The sequence below is a fragment of the Mustela putorius genome, unplaced genomic scaffold, assembly GCF_011764305.1.
Source record: "Mustela putorius furo isolate JIRA1106 unplaced genomic scaffold, ASM1176430v1.1 tig00000407_pilon_pilon_pilon, whole genome shotgun sequence".
NCBI classification, from domain to species: Eukaryota; Metazoa; Chordata; class Mammalia; order Carnivora; family Mustelidae; genus Mustela; species Mustela putorius.
The window spans coordinates 22,362,948-22,382,884 of NW_025421373.1; the positions used below are offsets into that span (position 1 = coordinate 22,362,948).

At 41.1% G+C, this 19,937-nt stretch overlaps 1 protein-coding gene and 1 long non-coding RNA gene across 7 annotated transcripts in view; both read right to left on the bottom strand.

Annotated features, from left to right (window-relative positions):
• Positions 1–1,735: 1,735 nt before the first annotated feature.
• LOC123391930 lies at positions 1,736–12,607 on the bottom strand. The gene is made up of 2 exons (XR_006606617.1): positions 12,246–12,607; positions 1,736–2,155 (listed from the first exon to the last, which is right to left on the bottom strand). It is a non-coding gene; the product is annotated as an uncharacterized LOC123391930 (long non-coding RNA).
• A 2,027-nt stretch (positions 12,608–14,634) lies between these two features.
• CSNK1A1 (casein kinase 1 alpha 1) overlaps positions 14,635–19,937 on the bottom strand; it is a 44,906-nt gene continuing 39,603 nt past the window's right edge. For 4 of the 6 annotated variants that reach the window (XR_006606614.1, XR_006606613.1, XR_006606616.1 and 1 more), the window contains one exon: positions 18,878–19,452. Coding sequence is in view for 2 of the 6 variants with exons in the window: in XM_004737861.3 (XP_004737918.1) it covers positions 17,112–17,119 (8 nt within the window). In the remaining 4 variants the exon portion in view is untranslated. Of the gene's footprint in view, positions 17,120–18,877; positions 19,453–19,937 lie in introns of those variants that run through there. The other 2 variants (XM_004737861.3, XM_004737858.3) reach the window with 1 other exon arrangement.

A 19,937-nucleotide genomic window follows, 5' to 3' on the forward strand; every position in this document is an offset into this window, starting at 1 on the left:
ATTTCCCTTGATCCTGGGTAGGGGGAGAAGATGGAGCAAACATTTGCGTCCAACTGTATACATGGCAGGACAGAGTGTCACTGGTGGAGAAGGGAGCGAAGTTGACTTGCCGGCAGTGACAGAGTAAAGTCAGGTCACCCTGGCACTGGCCTCCACCAGCTCCCGCGCTCTCTTTCCAAGGCATCAAGCTGCCTTCCAGGAGCAAAGAAGATTCCGTTTCTGTTTCAGAGCAAAGGTTAATAATGCAAGAAGTTACGGATATGTGCACAGCTCTGATGTTGTGACTTCATCTTTATTAGACATGGGAGCAAGACAGGCAGAGGGTCCTGGTGAAACCTGAGACAATGAATGCGGTCAGAAAGAGGCAGGAATCCAAGCCAGGCCCAGCTACGGAAGTGAATGCCCTGAACTAGAAATGCTAGTGCAGGCGAGCTGGGAGTAGAGCCCTCTGGTAGGGGAGCTGATTGTAAATGGTTGAAAAAGCTGACACCGAAAGCTTTCTGCAAATGGGCCTTTTAAGAGCAGCACCATTGTTCTAGACCCCTGGATGGCTAATTACCCAGGGTGAGTCTTTGCCTGGGGAGATAGTCATTTCGAACCCAGGAGGTGAATGTGGCAGGCCAGCTTGCAGAGGCCATTTCTCAGCTGATGCTGTTTTTAAGAGCAGCACCATTGTTCTAGACCCCTGGATTAACGGGCTAATTACCCAGGGTGAGTCTTTGCCTGGGGAGAGTCTTTGCCTCAGGGAGAGGACTTGTTAGAGTGGGAGGCCAAAACAGCCCTGGTTTTTAGCTCCAGGGAGTTTCAGGAACCAGATCCAGAGAGTCAGACCTGGAAGGGGACTATCAGAGGCTTCTTGGAGGCTTCCTGCTGTGAGGCCTGCGGGCAATTCCACCCAAGGAGCTTCTGCTCTTAGGGGCCTGTTGTCAACTGCTCTACCTTGTTCTGAAAGCTCCTTTGGGGAAACAGCCTTAGAGCAAAGAGGTCACCATGGCACAGCTCTGAAGGAAGATCTAATGGAATTGTTCACTAATTCTTTATAAAAGATCTCTAATTTATAGCATATATCTTGAACAGAATCAAAGAATTGAGTGACATTGCAATAACCAAACCTCTTCCAGCTCTGATTATGTGAGCCAGGCTTCAAAACTCAGACATAGATTAAAATGTACTCAGGATAGTACTGATGGTGATTCCTAGCTCTGTCTCGGAATAAAGAACACAGATGCATGTATATGTGAATGTGCATTTAAAAAAAATCCATCTGGGGCGCCTGGGTGGCTCAGTGGGTTAAGCCTCTGCCTTCAGCTCAGGTCCTGATCTCAGAGTCCTGGAATTGAGCCCCGCATCGAGCACACTGCTCAGCAGGGAGCCTGTTTCCCCCTCTCTGCCTGCCTTTCTGCCTACTTGTGATGTCTCTCTCTCTCTCTGTCAAATAAATGAATAAAAATTTTTTAAAAATCCATCTAAATAAAATTTAACTCCCCATATTCAAATTGCTATCAATATCTGTAAAGCACTCATGTGACTTTGATCAATTAGGTATAATGACTGCAATGGCATCTCTGGCCGGAAGAAACAACACTCCAAGGTTTACAGTCACAAGAAAATTAAGGTTAGTGGGGTGGGTGCCTGGCTGGCTCAGTCAGTGGAGCATGCGGCTGTTGGTCTCAGGGTTGTGAGTTTGAGCCCCACGTTGGGCGCAGAGCTTACTTTTAAAAAATTAACATTCGAATTTAAGTGCATATTTTTATTTCAAAAAAGTATAATATGGCAATCATTGAAAGACAGTAGGGCATGAAAATGAATAGGATGTGGGATAAAACCCTGTGATGCCAATGGGCTGGAGATAGGAGTTGGAAAGAGAGAGAGGAATAATGTAAAATTTCTGACCAGAATTTGTCCGTATACTTTTTTCAAAGGATGATGGCGAGCAGGGCTACCCCTGAAAGGTTTACTGTCAGTTTCTCGACAAATGTCCCGGCCCAACAAAGCTGTACTTGAAAGGAGCCCACATTGTAGATGCCTTTTATTGGCAACTTTTGGGGATAGAATTGAAGATAAAAATTTCAAAATTGCCTTCAAAAGAGGAGCCGACGTGCAGCATCTTGCAAAAACCCTCCAGGTACATCCTTTGCAGCTATTTAAGGTTATACTAAAAAAAAAAAAAAAAATTGATGTCAGCTTAAAAGCATACAAAGGGATACACCACTTTTCAAATGTCTTTTAGGCGACATGTGAGCAAAAGAATATAGAGACAAAGTCAGCAGCAGCAATCAAGATGATTGATCCACACTCCACTCTGCTCGAGAAGCTTATCTGTCGGGCATCTGGCTGGCTTAGGCAGTGGAGCATGCAACGTTTCATCTCAGGGTTGTGAGTTCAAGCCCCATGTTAGGTGTAGAGATTACAAAGAAAAGGAAAGAAAAGAAAAAAAGAGAAGAGAAGAGGAAAAGGAAAATGAAAAGAGAAGAGAAAAAAAAGAAAGGAGAAAGAAACTCTTACCTAACTTCCAGCTCCTTATCTTGGGAGAAGCGAGAAGAACCATTTGCTCTCCCCCTTTTCTGACCTATAGCCAATGCACCAAGAACTGTGGTATAGAGAAAAAAAAGGGAAGAAAGAAAGAAAAAAAAAAAGAACTCTGGTATAGTGTGACCAGAAAGCAGGATTAAGAGGGAAGAAACCACTGTGCCTCTAACTTGCTTTGTAGCCTCACAGTGTGGTCATTTTCTTCTTCTTTTTTCTTTCTTTTTTTTTTTTTTTTTTTTTTGTGAGTGACTCTAAACCCAACATGGGGCTTGAACTCATGACCCTGAGTTACATGATCCACTGACTGAGCCATCCAGGTGCCCCAGTTCCTCCTTTCTGGTCCTCAGTTTCCTCTCTGCAAAGAGTACCGGGTCATATATTTTTAAATTTTTATTTATTTGAGAGACAGAGGGCGTGGAGGAGCAGAGGGAGAAGCAGACTCCCAGCCGAGCACAGAGCCTGATGCGGGGCTCGATCTTGGGACCCTGAAATCATGACCTGAGCTGAAACCAAAGAGTCAGACATTTCATCACCAGAGCCACCCAGGCCCCCCTGGATCATATTTTTAAATGTACACTTAAAAAGCACGATCTTACACTAAAGGTTTATGATCATGAATGTTCCTTCATTAAAAAAAAAATATAGTAAGATTTTTAGACTCTTAGCTATTATTTAATATTTAAATCTCGTGTTTTCTCCTGCTCTCCCCACTAGGCTTCTGAGGAATGAACACATCTCTGGGTGAAACATATGCCAGTTTTGAGACCTTGTGTCCTATAGATCTGTTTCTGTCTGGGTCAAAGTCCCTTGTCCCAGACAGTCTTGTCTTAGTTCTAACTGAGCTGGTGATGTCCATGCGCCCATCAGTAAAGAACTATTCACTAAGCATCTACTACTCACGCGCCATTCCTCAAGCATGAAGACTACAGACAGTGGTGAGAGTCCCAGCTCTCCGTCCGGTGAGGGAGCAATGTGTGGCTGAGTAATCACAGAAATACAAATGCAAACACAGGAAGGTGCTGCAGTGAGGGCCCAGAGGGAGGGAGTGGTTGACTCTTCTGGTGGGACTGGTGAAACTCTAGAAACACTTTAACTGAACTTGTGGGCAGACTGGAGGAGAAAGTGGAAGGTATTTCTAGCACAGAAAAGTATACAAGGGCATGATGACACAGTGAGTCCTGGGGACTGCGAGTGTATCTGGAGGGCAGAGAGTCGGGATGGAGATTGGGGCTGAGAACAGAAGTCAAGGGATGAGCTGGGATAGGTTGGTGAAGCAGGAGACGGATCATGGAGTCTGGTCATTATCCTGAGAGGAGGGGAAAGGAACACATCCGGGAAGAATGAAGTCGAGAAAGGATTGGAGAGGTTAGACCCAAGGCGAGGAGGCTTGATCAGAGGCTACTGGTGTGGTTCAGATAAGAGATGATAAAGGCCCAACGATGGCAGAACCAGTAAGCACAGTAAGGAGTTGGACTTTGATAAAGAGTCAAGGATCGCTCTCAGGTGATCAGCGTGGAAGTTTCCATTCTTCAAGAGAGAATTAATTATAGGAAGAAGAGCAGGTTTAGGGAAGCAAGAGAGTAGACTCAGGTGGAGACAAAGTGAGTCATGATGCTCAGCTAGCCATTGTGAGGGCCTTGGAGCTCCAGCGGCACAGCAGCCGGAGCTGAGAATTTCTCACACGCTGTGCATGGCTAATCACAGGGCACTCCGAGTAACCAAAGCAACAAGCCACCTCCAGTGTGGGCTCCAAAGTCAGTTTTTAACCTAATTCAAACAAGTGTTAAAGTCAACCTCCATGAATTTGGGGGAAGCAGAAGAGATGGCAGGTTCTGAAGCAAGAGGCAAGCGTAAGAAACTACTTCAGCTTCAGAGTCTTCTTGAAGGATCAGCACAGTTTGGAGGAAAAAAAAGCATTTAAGTTTTCAGATTTAGGTAGGCCTGCAACACTGGCCTTTTGAAAGCACTTTTTTTAAAATAATATTTTTTAAAAGATTTTTATTTATTTATTTGACAGACAGAGATCACAAGTAGGCAGACGAGATAGGCAGAGAGAGAGGAGGAAGCAGGCTCCCCGCCGAGCAGAGAGCCTGATGTAGGGCTTGATCCCAGGACCCCAAGACCACGACTGGAGCCCGAGCCGAAGGTGGAGGCTTTAACCCACTGAGCCACCCACGTGCCCCAGAGAGCATGTTTAAACACAATGCAACACACACACACACACACACACACACACACACACACACACAACCTCCAGCAAGTATTGATAAAAATCCCTTTTATAGTTAGGGATAGAATTATAATTCTGTTTTCTAAGAGGCTGAAATTGGGGAGCTTTTGCTGATCTCCTTTGGGGGTAGTACTGATTGATGGGAGAGACATTTAAAGCTTTGATTTTTCAACATGTAGACAGGGCACCTGGCTGGCTTAGTTGGTAGAGCATCGGACTCTTTATCCTGGGGTTGTGGGTTCAAGTCCCATGTTGGGCATAGAGCTCACTTAGGAAAAAACACATAAAATCAGCATATAGACAAGTTTTTTGGGTTTTTTTTTTACGATTTTATTTATTTATTTGATGGAGACAGAGACCACATGCAGGCAGAGAGACAGGCAGAGAGAGAGGAGGAAGCAGGCTTCCTGCTGAGCAGAGAGCCTGATGCGGGGCTCGATCCCAGGACCCTGAGATCATTACCTGAGCTGAAGACAGAGGCTTAACCACTGAGCCACCCAGGCGCCCCCAAACAAGTTATTTTTTAATGGCTATTATTATTTGCATAGGTTCAAGATAGATGTGGTCCGGCAACAGATCTTTAAAAAGAGATAATTCAGGATTTTAATTGAGTGACCCCAAATCCAATGAACCAACAGCATACCACTGCTGAGAGAAAGCTACATTAATATTCTACAGCAGTTTTCCTGGTCATCTTCTTGTGCTAGACTCTCTGAACACAAAGGGAAAAAAATAATTATGGCTTCTATCCTAAAAGAAACTCCTCTTCCGGCAGGACAGATAGACACGCTCCTTTCATATTTCTATGCCAACTTATCTCCACCCCGCCCCCCCACCAAAGGTCAGACAACTGTTGGTCATTTATGGGAGAGTTGCAACGCTAAACCCTCAGCAGACAGCAGATTATTTCTTGCTGTATTTATAGATTTCCTAGCAACAGGGACTGCATGCTTGTTTTCCTATGTGACAAGCCCTGAAAGAGGCAAGGAGTCTGTGCCAGAGAGCCGTGGGAGTTTACTGGCTCCGGGCTCTGCCTTCCTGGAAAACCTAGCCTGGATACCTGAAAGTAGGAACAGCCAGAGGCCGTTTCTGACACATCCAACTTCCTCCCAACAGTACTTGGAAACAATGGGACCAAAAAAATTAGAGCTACCTAAACACCTATCTTCTCCCCTACATTTGTAAGTCTCCTTTGGAGATAGAGTGGGCCTGCCGAGTTCTGGCCAATGGCTGATGGAAAAAAAAAAAAAAAGATACACGTCACTCCCTTTGACCCTGTTCACTGTTGACGCATCTCTAGCATCTTTCCCTGCTGCATCAGCCTGGAAGGCAGAGATGTATTTCTCCTTAATGTGAGAGATACATCTTGCATAAATCTGTTATTCTCAAGGTTGCATCTTGCATAAATATTCTCAAGGTTGGCCATTGCAACAATTAGCATGAGGTCTCTTGACGAATATAAACCAGGCAGCTTCCTTCTTGAGCTCTCCATTTGGCACTGCTGTCTTTCAGGATGCCCTTGTGACGACTCCAGTTCTTCCTTAGTAGTTCATTACCCGTTATCTTTGTATGCCCCTGGGGCTGTGTGTTCAACACTCTTCACATACAGATCAAAATGGGGTCTGGAAAAACTCACCTAGTCCTGGGATTTCCACTATCACTACAGTCTCTATGTCGACAACTTCCGAATCTACATCTCTGGCTTGGGGTATTTCTGACCCTATGCCTTAAAGTTATGCAAAATGTGGGGCTTCATGGATAACGGGTTTTGATAGAAAATGAAGTCCTGTTAAGATGTAGAACTCAGGTTTCTCCTCTAAAAGTTTGCAACGTAAACGGATTTTATGTCAATCATTCAAGATGTAATTTTAAAGTTCTGAGGGCTACAAACTAGGACAAAGAAACATGATGAGCTTTGTAATCTGGAACCTGTTGTGGATGAACAGGAAAGTCCTGAGCAAGGTTTTCCAGTTTCCCATCACAGTTCATTCCTAGCTACCAACATGCCACCGAATGTGGAGTTGGGAAAAGATGCACACAACTTCAGCTTTCCCTTGTCTGGGGCAAATCCTTATACCTACACGGTGTTTCTGACTTCACTCCATGCTCACAGCCACCAGCAGGGTTGACATTCTAGGAGTTACTCCCTTTTTATAGGTAAGGAAACAAATCATGTATCTTAAACCCAGATGCCTTTCAAGGTTCCCTCTACTTCCCATTTGGTCTCATTCTCCTTTGCCAGTGCTGCTCAAACTTTAGTGAGCATGAGACTCACTTGAGGGGTCTTCTTAACACACAGACTGCTGGGCTCCATCCTGAGTTTGATTCAGTAGGTCTAGAGCAGGGCCTGAGAATTTGTATTCCTCATTCCCGATGCAGGACTCGATCCCGGGACTCCAGGATCATGACCTGAAGACAGTCGTTTAACCAACTGAGCCAGCCAGGCGCCCGAGAATTTGTATTTCTAATAAGTTCCCACATACTGCTATTGGTCCCTGGAACTATACTTAACGACAATCACTGTCCTGTGCCTGGAGCAGCAACTTAGTGGCAAAAAGTTTCCAGCTGGATTCTTTCCTAGACCAGCCGCTAATCAGCTCTGTGACCTTGAACAGGGCTCTATTCCAAAGGAAGATCACAGCTTCAGGCTTCAATGATCTTGCTTACTTTCCATTTACTGTTATTCTGTTACCATTCCATATATAGTGTTTGGAGACAAAAAACCAAGAACATTGGGTATCTCCAGATTTTGCAAGCAGCAAAAATCCCCCATTCGGCTTAATATTCTCCTGGTGACAAGACACATTCAGAGTAAAATTAATGTATGATATTGTCCTTCTTGATGTTATAGCACAGCATGTTTTCCTCTAAAGACAGAAGTTGAAGATCGACAAATGGCACTTAAAATGACACAGAATACATTTATCCCACTAGGGCAGATTACCAACCTTAAAACCCAACAAAAGACTTGCTTCAGTATGTAACAGGACCCAAGGACTTCTAACCACCACCACCAATTTAGGAGGTAACTGAAGCAACTCTTAGCACCCTGAGCATGACCTTGTAGACAGGCATGGGACCGGATGCAAGGGGATCAGGATATTCTGCTGTCTGCTCCGAGAACTACCTTAACTCCACCCCCAACTACCCCCGCCCAACACGTTTCTGAAACCTCAGGTTCCACTTGCTGCTTGATTTCCCAGCACCTTGTTATCCTCCTCTGCCCCTACCACACGAGGTCATTCTCTCATTATTCCTGTGCTCAGATGTCCTCCTTGACTGCAGTGCAAGGACTTGTACTCCAGTGAGACTGCCTTTACTTCTGAATTATCTCAACTTTTTGTAAAAACCTCCGTACAATTTACGTATTACTCAGGTAACCTCATTGTAAGAGATGCAAACCTCTAGAAGGCACATGGCCTGAACCACTCGGTGGGTTCTGTGCTAAAGGGCTGGGTATTTAGCCAGACTAAATTATTCATGTGGGGGTGTTTTGCTGCCATACCTCCACGTTTATTCTCAAAGTGAGGAGTCTCCTGTGCTTGATGAAATCTTACTCATCCTTCAGAATGCAATTCAGAGATTATCTCTGACTTGCATCTGCTTCACTGGTGTGCACTCATTCTGGCAACAGAATCTCATGTGAACTGTCTCCTACGAGCTGTCGCTTCTGAATTCGCAGAGAGTAGCCAGCACCTGGCACCTAAGGACTCAGTAAATGCTCTTTAACTGCTGATCTATTTGTGAATAAATTGAATCCCTATTGCTATTTGTGCACAACTTGCACTTTTGTACACGGGCTTAAAAAAAAAAACCCATACATGGTTGTCATAGAAAATTAAGATAAAGCAGCAGCAGTTTACACTTTCTTCACCATTTTGCAAGGGGCAGGCTGGTCAAAATGTTAAAAATAGTCATATTTTTATTTTTATTTTATTTTAAGAGTATTTTCATGTGGGTACCTGGGTGGCTCAGATGGTTAAGCATCTGCCTTCAGCTCAGGTCATGATTTCAGGGTCCTAGGATCAAGTCCTCTATTGGGCTCCCTGCTGAGCAGGGAGCCTGCTTCAACCCCTGCCTCTCATGAAAAAACAAAATCTTTAAAAAAAATGTTTCCATGTTTTTTGGTTTATACTCACACTTGCACATGAGCACTTGTGTACGTGCGCGCGCGCGCACACACACACACACACACACCTCCCATCTAGAGGCTAACTTACTGGTTTTCCTGTGCTTCTAAACCTGGACTAAAACATTACACTCCGTATGGAGTTGCATGTTACCACAGTGCAAACCAGTTTTGCAATTAATAGAAAATATTTACTTAGCAACTGTTGAGAGCAGTTTCTAAAAATAGCCTCTCCCCCCTTTCTTCCAATCCTAAATATCTAATGCGGCACTTTATCACCACTAAGATTTGTGCCACTGTCCACTGGCAGAGAACCAATGTATGGCTGCCTGACATCCCACAGAAATTGTTTCCAATGGTTATTCAAACTATTTACTCCTCTGGGTCAGTAACACTTCAGACTTAATATGGTAATGTTGAGAGAGGGCTACATTTTTTCTACTTAAGATACTATCCTCTACGTCATCATCAGGGCTATAAAAGTACTACAGAACTGGGGGTGGGTGGGTTAGACCCTTCTCAGCGACAATGTACTAGTATTACTTTTTTAAAGATTTTTTTGACAGAGAGATCACAAGTAGGCAGAGACACAGACAGACAGAAGGGGAAGCAGGCTCCATGCTGAGTAGAGAGCCCGATGCGGGGCTCGAACCCAGGACCTGAGATCATGACCTGATCCAAGGAAAAGGCTTAACCCACTGAGCCACCCAGGTGCCCCTAATGTACTAGGATAACCTGCACAAACCGGGTTATGTGAAAATGCTCCAAAAATGTGCAGGTAATATTCACAACCCCAAGGAAATATAATTTCCTGTTTCTCTAGCAGAATGCAATTTTATTAATGCATTCCACTCTCGACTAGACATGGAGAGCCTATCCTACACTATCCAACACTGATACCTAATTTTAAATTTTAATCATTTTAAGGTGATTTCAAAAAACCAATTTCAATTTTTAGTTAAGACTGGAGAGTAGCACAATTGACTGATACCTTCTTGCTATCATTAGCATGCAGATGAGGTACTTGGTGGTAACTAGGTAAAAGCTGGTTGATAAATGCTGATGGCCAGTGCCACCAAGGGAAACAAATCCTTTTTGGCCTGGATTCTAGTCTTGGTTTTGGCAATTTCAGCGCATCTGTACATCTTTTGGGGCTTCACTTCTATCATCTTCAAGAGACTGAAGAAAACAAGATCTAGTATTTGGTCCTAAACACAAACTCTACTAACATCCCAAGTGGACCGATGACTTAATGAAAACCTTTGATGACAGTGTCTTGGACTTTTTAAACTCCTAAGCTGCCATCCTATTTGATGTTACTTTAAAGATACATAGGCAACATAAATTATTCTAAAGGGGGAAATTCTTGTTTGAAAATCCAAGAGAATGAAAGTACTCCCCTGCAGCCCTGGGCTTCAGGATCCACAAAAGTAAAAGACGACAGGACTCACCTTGTTGGGAAGTTGTGACAATTAGGCAAATTAATACATGTGACATGCCTGGCATAAAGCATTCAATAAATGGTTAATATTTGCAAACTCTGGTTCTCAAATGGTGATAAAATTTAAAACAAAACAAACAAAACAAAAACAGGACACCGGGTCTAACCATATAAAAACTAAAGGAAATCAGGTTTCGGTTCTGGCTCTGTAAAACTTCACAGATGCCACATCCTGACTAATCCTTTTCTCAATTTTTAAAAAAATTTTATTTGCCAGAGAGAGGATACAAGCAAAGGGTGCAGCAGGCAGAGGGAGAAGCAGGCTTCCTGCTGATGGGGCACTCGATCCCAGGACTCAGATCACAACCCCAGCCGAAGGCAGTCACCTAACTGAGCCACCCAAGCATCCCTTCTCTATTCTTTTCTAATGGGAGGAATAGTAACTGTTCCATGATGTCAGAAGGATGAAGTCGGATGATGCACAGAATTGACAGCTGTGAAGTTCTATATGGATTCAAATTCCTTAATCTGCAAAACATTCTATGAAACTTAGTATTTCAATCTTTAAAATGGGATGATCACACCACCTTTCCAATGGAGTGTCCAGATTAGGTATTGTTTTATAATGTCCCCCGGCAAGTAATGTGTATTACTGCATGGCAAGTAATATTTTTAGGACACTGTAAATGTCTTGCTCATCAAACTTATGCTTTCTCCCTTTAGTAAAAGGACTTTTCAAATGCATTACTTTTCTTAGCTGATACTTTAAAAATGTTTTCCCTTCTCCCCATTTTTATATGAATACAGAAATCATGGATATTAATGTTATATTGTAATCAAAACTTTCATAATCTACTTGATACACAGTTGGCCAGTATGAGTTTTTTGAGAGGCTCCAGTGGTCTGACATGCACTCATCGTTTTTTGAGAATTCTCTTTCTAGCACAACAGAATGTTCTAGGTTCATCTTTTATTTTCTGCACCCCAGCCCTAAAGCTAAACATTTCTCCAAGGAGCCATGGTTCCTTTCAGTATTTAGAAATGAAGAACTGGTGCTCAGGTATGCTCACTGCTACTGTCCTAGCACAGGTTCCAGGCCCTCAGTGAACACAGCTGGAAAACACACACACACACACACACACACACACACACACAGAAATTCGTGAAAGACAAAAGGGTGAGGGCCTGCTCCAAATTAAAAAACACTACAGACACAACTAAGTACAATCAATGGCACTTGGGATAACTGATGGAACAGGCTGGACTAGAAAACTGGGTCAATCTTTAAATGTTCTGATTTTGATAATTGTACCATGGTTAGTATAAGCATTTCTATTTTTTTTTCTAAGATTTTAATTTATTTGACAGAGAGAGAGAGAGAGAGAGAGAGATACCACAAGTAGGCAGAAAGGCAGGCAGAGAGAGGTGGAAGCAGGCTCCCTGCTGAGCAGAGAGCCTGACAAGGAACTGGATTCCAGGGACCTGAGCTGAAGGCAGAGCGGCTCAACTCACTGGGCCACCTAGGCGCCCCACGCATGTCTTACAAAAACCTACATTAAAATATTAGGTACAGGGGCATCTTGGTGGCTCAATCAGTTAAGCATCTGACTTGATTCCAGGTCAGGTTGTGATCTCAGGTTTGAGATGGAGCCCCGCAGCATCCTGCTCCACGCCAGGCATCATGCATGCTTAGAACGCCCTCTCCCTCCCTCCCCCTCTGCGGCACAGCCTCACGCTCCCTCCCAGAAGCCCCCCCAACCCGGTTTTAAGAAATGAAGTGTTAAAGCGCATATTTGGAGAGAAGACGCACAAATAAAGGGGCACAATGTAAACATAAACAATGTTGAGCACAAAGGAGAAACCACTGTACTATTATAATTTGTCAACTCTATGCCCAACGTGGGTCTTGAACTCACACCATTGAGATCCCTCTTGATGTCATGCCACTGCATGTTCTAAGGACCAAGCCAGCCAGGTGCCCTTTAAATGATACCAAAGTAACAAAATTAAAAAGTTTAAGAACACCTTGCAGACTAAAGGTCTACATAAAACACATACTATTTCTGCAGGTACTGACTCAGTTCACGAAGGTGACCCAGCTCTGGCCTTGTTAATGTTTGAACCATGGTATTTCATGGGTAGCTGTGCAAGTCATGCTTTTATCAATGAAAAGGAACAAAAATTTTCTTAATTCAAGAATAAAGCTACATTTTGTACATTTTGTAAAGCTTTACACCCAACATGGACTTAAACTCACCATCTGGAGATCAAGAGCCACATGCTCTACCTGCTCAGCCACCCAGGTGCCCCAGTATTATCATTTTTATTGGCATCAAAGGTGGCACAGTTGATTAAACATCCTACTCTTGGTTTCAGCTCAGATCCTGATCTCAGGATCATGAGAACTGTAGCATTTCACTCCACGCTCAACCAGTCTGCTTAATACTCTCCCCACCCCCAGTCTAAAATAAATCAATCTTTAATGGCAAAGAAATGTATATATAAAACATCTATATTTTGTTACAAAGTGTCTTTGGGGAACCAGGAACTGACAGTAGTTTCATACAGCTGCTAAATTTCATCCTAATATGGAATCTCTCCCCACTTCCTCCAAATAAGATACTATATTGGGAGAACTTGGGATTTGGACCTGAACCATAAATTCCTCTAAAAAGTCTCCTTCAGTATTTTTCATCATTTTGACAGAATATGGTATAACCTGCAGATTCCAACTATACTTTTTCACTACCAACCCTCCCCTGCCGTTCTTGTCTATACTAAAATGAACTATAAAGGGCTCTTTATGTGGACTCTCAATAGGTTGGTTTCCTACTTGCAGGTTTTCCATGCTCTTTTGCTTTCACGAACAGCCCTGGTCTCTAGGCTAGAGCTTAATCGCAACCTCCACTTGACTCCTCAGAGGCCTCTGTGATCCTTCCAAAGAGCACTTGAATTGCACCCATCCCCTTCCAGTCCTGCAGCTCTTCTCGACCTTCCATAGTCCCATCTTTCAGATTTTTCGTTAGCTCCTCCCCACTCATCTATCAGCTCCCACATGTGTCTACACTTCTACTTTCAACTACAACTCTTGCATACTCTGGTTGGCCTCCCCACTATGAAGGACATAAATCTCATTTACTGGTTACTTAAACACTTCATCCATCTCCACCTAACTTTTCTCTCCATTCAGAAGTCTCTTAGGGAGCCAGGAGATCTGGCTCAGGTCTTCCGTGGTACTGACACCAACGAACTGCTCCTAGTAGTTAAAACCATCACCATTACAAACATGTCTTCCTAATTTTGGATCCAGATGGGTGTACACAGTAGCCAATAGTAGCAGTTCCTCAAGAAACTCAGAGGGATCAGGTTTGGTAAAGGCAAAAAGGTAGAAGCAATCAGTTCACCCTGCCAGGCTGATAAAGGGCAGAGACCAAACAACTGAAGTATGAATGAATACCCAGGTCTCTACAGCTTTGGCAAGTTTTCCTTCTCATCATCAAATTCTAGTTACTGTGGGTCCACAGCCTCAGCAAGACACAATGCCATTCAACCACAGCTTGAAACATGCATCAGACAGCTAAGTCTAAGAGCTCTCCTATTGCTCAACATTTTCAGCACTTTTGCCTATGTCCTCAAAACTTGTCTAACAAGCCATTTCAGAAAACCAAGTCATTTTACTTCAACAGGGTACTGTTTGGTAATGCACAGCCTGATTAGATCACCTTACTCTCAACTCATTACCATCTTTGGCCATTTTGAAAAAATAAATACACAAGCCAACTGTCAAGGTATAGTCTCTGTCTCACTTTAAAGGGGACAGCATATCAGAGCTAAATGGACACTCTGCTATACCTCATACAGACCTACTCATATTTTGATCAAATTATCCATTTAAAAACTAAGAGAAAACCTAAAATGTTGCTACATACCCACTTGCTCAGTAGAGTCTATAGCAGACTATTGAATTTTCAGGAGCTGGAAGTCTAAGGCACCCTTCTTAGAAGCCCGACAGTTCATTCTACTCAAGCTGAAAGAACCCATTCTCTATTTCAGCAAATGTTAGGGAACACTAGCTTATTGCCTTGGGTTCTAAATCTTGTTATTCTTATTACAATAGAATTCCATTTATAATCATTACAGTATTCTCTGCTTGAAACGTTTTAATTGTGTTGCAAGGACTAGTAGAAATAGGAAAATCTCTTGCTATTTGTTGATGGAAAAAGTTAACACAAACCTCCAAAATGTCATTTGTAGGCTATAGGAGCATGAGCACAACCGTATGGGAGGAGATAACCAGTCTCTCCCTTCATATATATTCTTTTTTATTTTCTTGTTATACCTTCCCAAAACAGAGACATTCAACAGTAGTTAGAATGGCCATCTCCCAACATTAAAAAAAAAACTGCACCCCCCAATGGGTGAACAAAGTAGAGTGGTAACCTAGAGTTCAGCTGGGTAAGCCACTGCGGAGCCTTAAGTGGTGAGGTCTTCCAATTTCAGAGTGATGTGTCTTCAACTTGTATCATTTTAGTGGAAAAACATAATTTAATTTTGGTGAAATGAGATTCATCTCCCGACAGGATTAGTAACAGCATTCACTGAATTTCACATTCTTCTTTTGTGAACTGTGAAGAAAATGAATGGTAGCTAGAAGATCAATGGGATTCCAGCTCCAGCTGCAGGTGGAATGAAGATATACCAGGACAAAAACACCTATATTTTGATTTACAAAGCTAACAGCAGTTTTAAATCTGCAACTTAATTACAGACCAACTACACCACAACCTTTTCAAATGGCAAAAATACAAAAAAGTTAAGTGTTACAAAAATATTTCAGAAAAAGTGCATAGTCTAAGTGCATAGTAAATAAAAGCACTGAAAAATATCTTGCTAGAGGGAGTTCAGCTTGGAAAAGTTATTACCAAAGCTAAACATTTTTATTTTACACAAACTATACTCAAAAATAGCTTTATGAGACTGATTTCTGGCTAAAAGTATCAAAGGGTTTATTAGTCAAGAAACAAATACCTTAACTGACACAGGTGGATAGAAAAGAAACAAATAAGCTGCCTACCCCAAAAGTTCGCACTCATTAAGTTTTCTGCAGTGTGATGGTGCTAACAGATCCTTTAATAGCAGAATATGGTAATCATGGGATTAATTATTGCTAAAGTAGTTTTAAAAGAGAAAAAATAAAACTTAAACCTGACACAATCTGACCAAACATGTGTCAATGTACAGTTTCAAGGTAATTTTTACAAAATACCTACATTTACACAACAGGCTTCTGGCAGCATTTTCAGACAAAGGTTCTTTTAATTTATCTTGACATGCTATAAATGAATAAATTACACTATTTAAAGAATTGCTGTCAATAAGTTTTTCTTTCTCTTGTGTCAGAGAGAGGCAAGAAAAGAGTGCATTTAAGATTGAGAGGAAGTGCAGATAACTGAGGGAAAAGAACAGGAGCTCAGGGAGGGTCAGGAATCACATGAACCTCACCTGGTGGGAAGCTCTCCAAGGTTAAGAATCTGCTCAACTCCAATTAACACGAATTTAAAGAAAAACTACAAAATGTTAGTTAAACCCTTTAACGCTTTCATTCTTACTCAAAATCAGTCCAGCTGTGTAGTCTGAGGCTGCAGGAGTTAACACCACCAAGCCCTGGCCGCTGCAGCACTAGGTACTGTGCCTGCAAATCACTAAAAAAAGAAAAATGTAAGAATGCCTTTCCCCTTCAGACCCCCCCCCCCAAAAAAAAATCTGAGGAAAAGTTATTAACACTAAATCTAAAATGATTTGCAAAGGAATAGTATGTAACAAATGGCTTGAAGTAGTCTATTAAAAAACTGGGGAGATTTTGATTTCATAGTGAGTCAGCAAGGCATTTTTGTTAAAAAAAATCTCATTTCCTTACAGAAACAGTTTTTAGTTTTTAATGAACTTGTAAACAAAAAATGCTCCCATTTCAAAATAAAAACAAAATCCCAGATCATATAGATGTTTACAGTGATTACATTTATCTAAGCAACATACATACATGTTCAGTTGTAAGATGTTAACTAAATTTGTGACAAATATGGTTTTTTTTTTAATACCAAGAACATTATAGAGTTAATGCAGAGTCCTAAGGATAATCTAGTAGTCACTAAGTTTTTCTTAAGTCTTCACTTTAGATGCTGTTATTTCTAGCACAGGTAAGCAGGCAGAGTCTTTCGTATGCTCAAACACTGGAATCTTTGGTTGCTACCATATCAGCTGGCTTGCAAACAAGAAGCCAACCATTTTAAGAATGTTTTAAGTGAACAACTTGCAAACCCCAGGGATGGATAAACCCTAAGAATGCACAATTGTGAGCATTTACAACCATCACAACTGTGGCTGAAGACTGTTCATGCCGTTCTTCTGAAATGAGATCTCAAAGCAGTATAGTTCAAAACAAAAGATTGTAACAAAAAAATTGGCATATGCACAATTTCTCCACCAATTTGTGTGTGTCAACCATTTAGTTAACTTTTCCACTTGAAAAAATGCAATAGAAAACTGGACACCATGTTTCACTATCTCAGTTAATATTCACAATTACAGCGGCTACAACTCGGGACACGGCATCACCAATGCTGCCCAGAGCCAGTTTATACTGAAATTAAGTTCTTTACACCAAGTAAATGGTTGTTCACAACCACTGGCTAGTGTACATATGAACTAAAATTCCTAGATTTGGGGAGAAACAAATGCTGCTCCGATCATCTGCTCTGCTTCTTCTGTTCCTCAATTCATGCTTAGAAACCTGTTTAAAAAAAAAAAAAAAATCAAAACAAAAAACAATGTTAAAATTCCAAGTTAAAAATACATATTTTTAAAAAACTACACCCAAAATTAGGAAATTGGGTGAAACTGAGCTAATAATTATTTTAGAGTGGTGACTCATGTTACATTTTTATCTATTTGAAAATGACTAGAGCTCAATTTTTTAAAATAACAAAAATCCCTTTTCTGTTCTGGAGGCCTTTAGATAGGAGGGGTATAGAGTCAGTCTTCCCAGTCAGCATGTATTCTCAAGCTAAAGAATTACTGGTGATTTCAATGAGCTTGTTTTGTTTACTTCCATTATCTCCTGTACCTATGTGTTTAAGTATCTATCAAATGAATAAAAAATAGATACCTTTGGCTTAAAACTAGAAAGTATGTAATGTTTTAATCTACTAGTGCAGGAAGGAAACTTTCTGCACATTGTTTCTGATGCAAGTAAGGAACAATAAGGTTTAATAACAAATGTATTCAACATATAACCGAATTATTCCATGGAACAGAATCCTCGTAAGTATATGACTTTTATACAGAAACCATGTACCTTTCAAAATTCTTTGCTTCCATCAATCACATTACAAAGGTGAGGTTTTGTCCCGGTTTGAAAATATAAATAAGGCCTTGGGGCGGTGTGTGTATGTGTGTGTTTGTCTTTATTTACTAAAGCCTTCCCACCCTATAAACAATACCCTCCTCCCACACAATTAGACTCTGAGACTTCCACATCCAGGGAGGTTTGAATAGAAAAACAGCTTCAGGTAATAGCTCCATATTCCATCTGTGGCTAAAGACTACTAGAGGAAATGATGATCTCTATTACCTACAAGTTCCATCTATGGCTAAAGGCAGAAAGGAAATATGCCCACTTCTCACCAACTGCAAAATCCCATCAGTACCACCTCTCTTGTAACAGCCATCCTTCTAGGTGTCTGTGCCCCTTGGTGCACCCTCCCCCCGCAAACTCTTACAGCTGCCTCATTACTGCTCCTTGTAGCTCACTTTGATCTCTCACTTCTTCAGCTCTGACACCATGTTTTTGTTAATCAGTGAACCTCCCCCTTTTTTGTGCTTTTCAAGCATTTGTTGGACCATCTCCAATGAGCTTTGTGGGACAAATAAAAATACTATGCTTCTATAATTTACTTTGCATGAATGTAGGTCCCTCTCTTCCAAGATAACATCAGACATTTATATACCATTTCTTGGTTAATACTGTCTGACTTGGTAACTTAAAAGTTTTTCCATCTGAGCGCAGAAAGTCATCTTCATCCATTCATATTGGGCTAAAGACCTGAGGACAAACAAGTATCAAAACACTTCTTTCTCTCTCCACATTAACTAATGGGAGTTGGTAAAAAAACAGACCTTTGTTGCCTGCCCAAGTACTAAATTCATAAAGCAAATGCCAAAAATGAAAAACAGCGAAACTTTCTAAAAACGTACTTTGCCACAAGGAATATTATCTATTTAGTGTTTATCACTCAACAGAAGTACCATGGTAAGCATAAAGAGAACCCCGTCAAACCAAACCTGAATTAAATTTTAAAGTAAGACCATATTCTGTAACCTAATGCCAATGTTAGAAGAGAAGAGTATTATAAAGCAGATTAAAACTATGAATTAGCTAAAGAGAAATGACCCTTGCCCAGATGAGCATTTAAGTCCCGCAATTATTCTTAAATATGGTTAACGAAAAATGTTTACGCAACTACGAAAATGATTTATCATAGCTATGCAATTACATTATATTGAGCAATTTAATGACTATGTTGAATATCCAAACAGCTTCAAAATGGAAACCACTGTCACTAAAAAGAAGGCTTAAGTTATATTGTCAGTCAAAATATTAGAAAACTCTCGTCTTTAATAGGGACAAAAATTGTATCTAGATAAGAATTGTACTGTTCATCTTTTAATCTGATATTTTAGAGATTCCTGGGTCAATTAATGATTACAATTGCTTAGGGGATCAGATAAAGGCTAGCCTAAAAATATTCCCGATAAAAGAGAGCAGTCAAACGCAGATTTAACTCTTCAGATTGGTCAATGGTAGGATACTCCACCCAGGGATCAATGTTTCTCCAGTGAACTGTCCTAAGATGTTACTGAAGTTTAAGAAAAATCTCAATGGGAGCATTCAGCAGGTATCCAACATTTAATCTTCAAGTGCTGGTATTCTTTTTCTCAGTGTTCATGAGTCCTTTGTTTTTATCTTGTGGTTTAGGTGGTCTCTCCTGGCTTCTGGCTTCTAAAAGTCTCAAAACCCATCTTCACTGCAACAACAGTTAAAATAAGGAATGGATCCCTTTGTTCCTTTAAAATAAAAATTTAAAAAAAAAAAAAAAAAAAAGGAAAAAACAAAGTTAAAACAGAGTTGGATGATCACTGGGACCACTGAGTTAATAGCTACATTTAAGTTTCTTTTCAAATCTGCAAAAGGAAAAAAATGTTTGTATTTATTTCACTATGGAGATTCTCCCCTTCTATACCTTACTCCAAAATATGAAAAGTATACATTGACTTTTATTTGTGAATTCACTTCAGATGTCCCTGATTCTCTCTCTTTTTTTTTAATAGAACCACAAACTAGTTCAAACAGCTATTTATGTAACAGTATGGCTTGGAAGTCTGTGATGGACCTTTGAAATTTCAGGATCCTTTCACAGCAGAAAACCATTTTTTCTTGAAAACATAATTTTTTAAAAGGAGTCTGAAGACAAGATCCATTCTTAAAATGCAACGTCATTTATCAGTCAACTTTTCTACAACATGCCTGTGTGGGTTTTTTTGTTGTACAA